This window comes from Selaginella moellendorffii, unplaced genomic scaffold (genome assembly GCF_000143415.4).
Source record: "Selaginella moellendorffii unplaced genomic scaffold, v1.0 SELMOscaffold_120, whole genome shotgun sequence".
NCBI lineage: Eukaryota > Viridiplantae > Streptophyta > Lycopodiopsida > Selaginellales > Selaginellaceae > Selaginella > Selaginella moellendorffii.
Genome location: NW_003314381.1, coordinates 365,875 through 369,640, shown reverse-complemented (window position 1 = coordinate 369,640; position 3,766 = coordinate 365,875). Strand labels below are relative to the sequence as shown.

At 49.7% G+C, this 3,766-nt stretch overlaps 1 protein-coding gene across 1 annotated transcript in view; it reads right to left on the bottom strand.

Annotated features, from left to right (window-relative positions):
* Positions 1-2,556: 2,556 nt before the first annotated feature.
* The window catches only part of LOC9639611 (carbamoyl-phosphate synthase small chain, chloroplastic), a 2,922-nt gene continuing 1,712 nt past the window's right edge, over positions 2,557-3,766 (bottom strand). Inside the window, exons 6-10 of the mRNA XM_024665279.1 lie at positions 3,663-3,766; positions 3,482-3,594; positions 3,078-3,425; positions 2,846-3,011; positions 2,557-2,783 (exon numbers count right to left, since the gene is read on the bottom strand). The exon at positions 3,663-3,766 is cut by the window's right edge and continues 26 nt beyond it. Coding sequence (XP_024521047.1) covers positions 2,734-2,783; positions 2,846-3,011; positions 3,078-3,425; positions 3,482-3,594; positions 3,663-3,766 — 781 coding nt within the window. The 3' untranslated portion in view covers positions 2,557-2,733. The remainder of the gene's footprint in view (positions 2,784-2,845; positions 3,012-3,077; positions 3,426-3,481; positions 3,595-3,662) is intronic.

The following is a 3,766-nucleotide window of genomic DNA, read 5'->3' as shown; positions in this document are numbered from 1 at the left end:
CCGCCCAGGGCGGACATCAACGACGTCTTGCGAGCTTTGGCCACGGAGGCGGGATGGATCGTGGAGCCCGACGGCACAACCTATAGATCCCAGGTCAGTCTCTCATCGCATCGATCCAATGCTGGATGGATCCAATGTGTTCTTCCATCTTCTCTGTTGTTCTTCCTGTTTAGTTTCTCTAGGCCGTGAGCATTCGTACTCGTCCTTCCGGATTTTTTTCTGTGCTTGCTTTTGTACTCTTTGTTTATTCCTCGTGAAGAGTTCTAGAGCGGATTTGTCTGGGCGTTTTTTTTTTTTTTTTTCCCCTTCTAACTCTTGGTTTTTTTCCTGCAGCAATCACAAGCCGGGCAATCAGGAGCTGCGACGAGCCTCGGTGGCGCTGCCTCGGGCAGCGGAGGACTAGCCGGCATTGTGGGCAACAATGGCGCTTGTTCTTCCGGAAGGCCGAGCTCTCTCACAGCGACGGCGACGACGACCACCACCACTGGCGGCGGAGGCCAGGGTGGCGGCGGAGCCACCGCCACCACCACCGTCACCACCAGCAGCATTGGCGGGCTTCTTTCGGCAGGACCCAACAACAGTCTTAGCAATCTCATGGGCTCGAGTGTAGGGGCAGCGGCGGGATACACGAGGCTGCTGGCGGATCTAGCAGCGGCGGACGCTGGCCGGGCCGGGGATTGCTCCACCACCGCCTCGCCGCGCCACATTGGAATTGGAGCGGTCCATCACGGCTCCAACCTCTCGTCGCCCTCGCCATACGTGTCCCCGGCTTCCAGCGAGGGAGCGGCGGCTCCTCCTCGCATCAACACGTCCTCGATCCTCTTCGGTGGCAATGCCGCCAGCAATCAATTCGCGGGATTTCTCGACAGCAGCAGCAGTGGCAGCAGGGACTGCGTGGTGTCTTCGCTCCATCCGCATCTCAGCAACCTCTTCCCCAGCTCGGTAGTCGCGAGCGCCGCCGCCGCCGCCCAAGTTCCCGCTATCAAGGAGGAATTCTGCTACTTCCCGGAGCAGCCAGACCAGAATTGCCAGCACCAGTTCATGCTCCAGAGGCAGCAGTCGTCCATGAGTCATGTCTCCAACATGATCTACAGCGCTGCGCAGCAAGGACAACTGCGATCATATGGTGCTGGTTTTGGCGGGCATTGCTCCTCGTCTTCCAGGTCCCAGGCTCAAATCCAGCAGCACCAATTGCCGCCATCACCAGCTTTGGTTCATCATCAACAGCAACAGCAACAGCAACAGCAGCAGCAGCAGCAGCAGCAGCAACAGCAGCAGCAGCAATTGCACTATCCTTTCTTGCAAGAATCCAAAGCTTCCAATGACAACACACCTCTGGGATCCCCACAGCCACACAACACAGGGTGCTGACTTGGTGAACAATGTATGCACATCATATACTACATATGAGGCACAGAGGTTTTATCTAGGCCTGCTTTTTCTTGCTAATCAATTGCATTGCATCCATCACTGGAATGTTGACATCGCTTCCAATTTTACCATGGTTGAGGTGGTAAGAAAATCAGGATTTTGAGGCTTTTCACCACTATAGCTCTCTGGTGCCACTGGCAGCAGTGGCAGCAACAGGGTCAAATGTGGAAAATGGAGGGGAAATACCAGTTAAGAATCTCTGCTCTGGCTGGTTCTGCCCTGAAACCTCATAAATATTAGCCTGTGATGATTGTGAATTATTTCCTGACAACTAGATTTTCTCCATCCCAAGATTTATTCCCAAAAATTCCATCACAATATTTTAAAAATTTGAGTGCAGAAAAAGGTGGAAACGTAAAACTATGTTCAATGAATCATAGCTAATTAGTGATGGTTCATCTTTTGAAACAAACAACCACTCTTGGAAATGCCTATCACCCATTAAGAAATATATGGTGGTGGATGCAAGTACACGTCCGTACGCTTCTTGTACAAGGATATGTGGGGCGCGATGGAATATTGTACAACCTACGATGAAGTATTGTGTTCGGCGACTGTACTCTCCTATTACCTAGATTACCAGGAAGAGCTGCAGCAATTTCATACATACAATTCATACCATCCTACATGGCACGTACGGACATACAAAAGCCACGTCAGAGAAAATGGCGCGAAGCCCGGTAAAAACGGATTTGACGTTGACCCGCGCATAGTGTGAAAATCGGTGTGGATCGGCGGCGTTCTTCCGTTTCCTCGGTCCTTATCGCGGAGTAAAAATATGGCTTTTACTGCGCCGGACGCCGGACAGTAAAGAAAGACACCGTCCCCAGGCCGAGCGCCGAAACTGCCAATTACACGATTTTATTGTGGCCATGCCAGCCTCGCATTTAATTATTATGATTGATAACGTGCCCAAGGACATGAGTCCTTAAGCTGGAGGCTCGTTTACACTCGCGAAATGTTGCCCATTTTACCAGATTTGGAATATCCCCACGGCACCAAAGTTGTTGGTATCACCATGAAGTTCCAATCATTTCACGATTTTATCGTCATTTAAAATTTTTTCTCCCCATCCTTCGGCTAGATTGTAGGAATCTCAAATCGCCGGAGCGGTGGCAATCAAAATCCAATCCAACGGTCACACAAAACCTTAGCCATTTATTTCCAAATTGTTCCTGGTGCTTCCTTTCTCCGGAGTGAGACGGGCAATCACAATTTCGGTCCATGACCCCCCAAAAACCATGGTATTATTTACTCCGGGCTGAAAGAAACGATCACGGGTTTCCTTCAATCAAAATCTTGTCATTGCAGCAGCCGGTTTTGTATCATCATTTGAACAAACTCAAAAAACGCTGTCATCAACAAAACAAAGCTTAGCGAGACGTTTGATTGATGGAGAGATTTGCAGCCTTACCTGGATCAGCGTCATGCGGGCCTGGAGACGACTCCGGGTGGTATTGTATGCCCATCACCTTCATGGCCGTGTACGTTAACCCGGCACAAGTTCCGTCGTTCAAGTTGACGTGAGTGACCTCCACTCCCTCCGGCAAAGTCGCAATATCCACAGCGTAATTGTGATTCTAGAGAGGAAAATGAAATTATCAAGCATTAGCTTAGTGACCAGTGAATAGCTGTGGTATACGTACCTGGGAGCTAATCTCAACACGTCCCGTAGGAAGATGGCGAACAGGATGGTTACCACCGTGATGGCCAAACTTCATCTTGAACGTTTTTCCACCCAGTGCTTGTCCCAGGAGTTGATGCCCCATGCAAATGCCAAACACTGGAACCTGTCCCAGCAGCTCCTTCACCGTTTCGACGGCATATGGTACCGCAGATGGATCACCGGGTCCATTGCTGAAAAGAATGCCATCTGGTTTTAACTTCATCACTTCCGAGACTGGCCAGTTTGACGGCACCACCGTGATGTTGCAGCCATAAGAAGCCAAGCGCTGCAATATGTTACGCTTGACACCAAAATCATAAGCCACAACCTGCCATAGAGGTTACACATGTTTTCTGAAGTAAGAAAAAAGAATCAATGAGCTACCTGTAGCTTGTCACAAGCTGCAACCGCGTCCTTGCTAAACTCCCATTCGTGGCGTGTAGTATCTTTCCACTCATAAGGCCGTGTACAGCTTACACCTGAGATCAAATCCTTCCCTGAAGAGAAACTTACGAGAAGTCAGAGAAAAAAAAGAATGATTTGTGTCATCCAAGATTCCTCTTACCAACAATGGTCCAGTTTTGAGCTATATGTAAGAGCTCTTCATCCGTTTTAGTTGCATCAGTGCTGAGGACCCCATTCAAACTTCCATCATTTCTCAATCTTCTG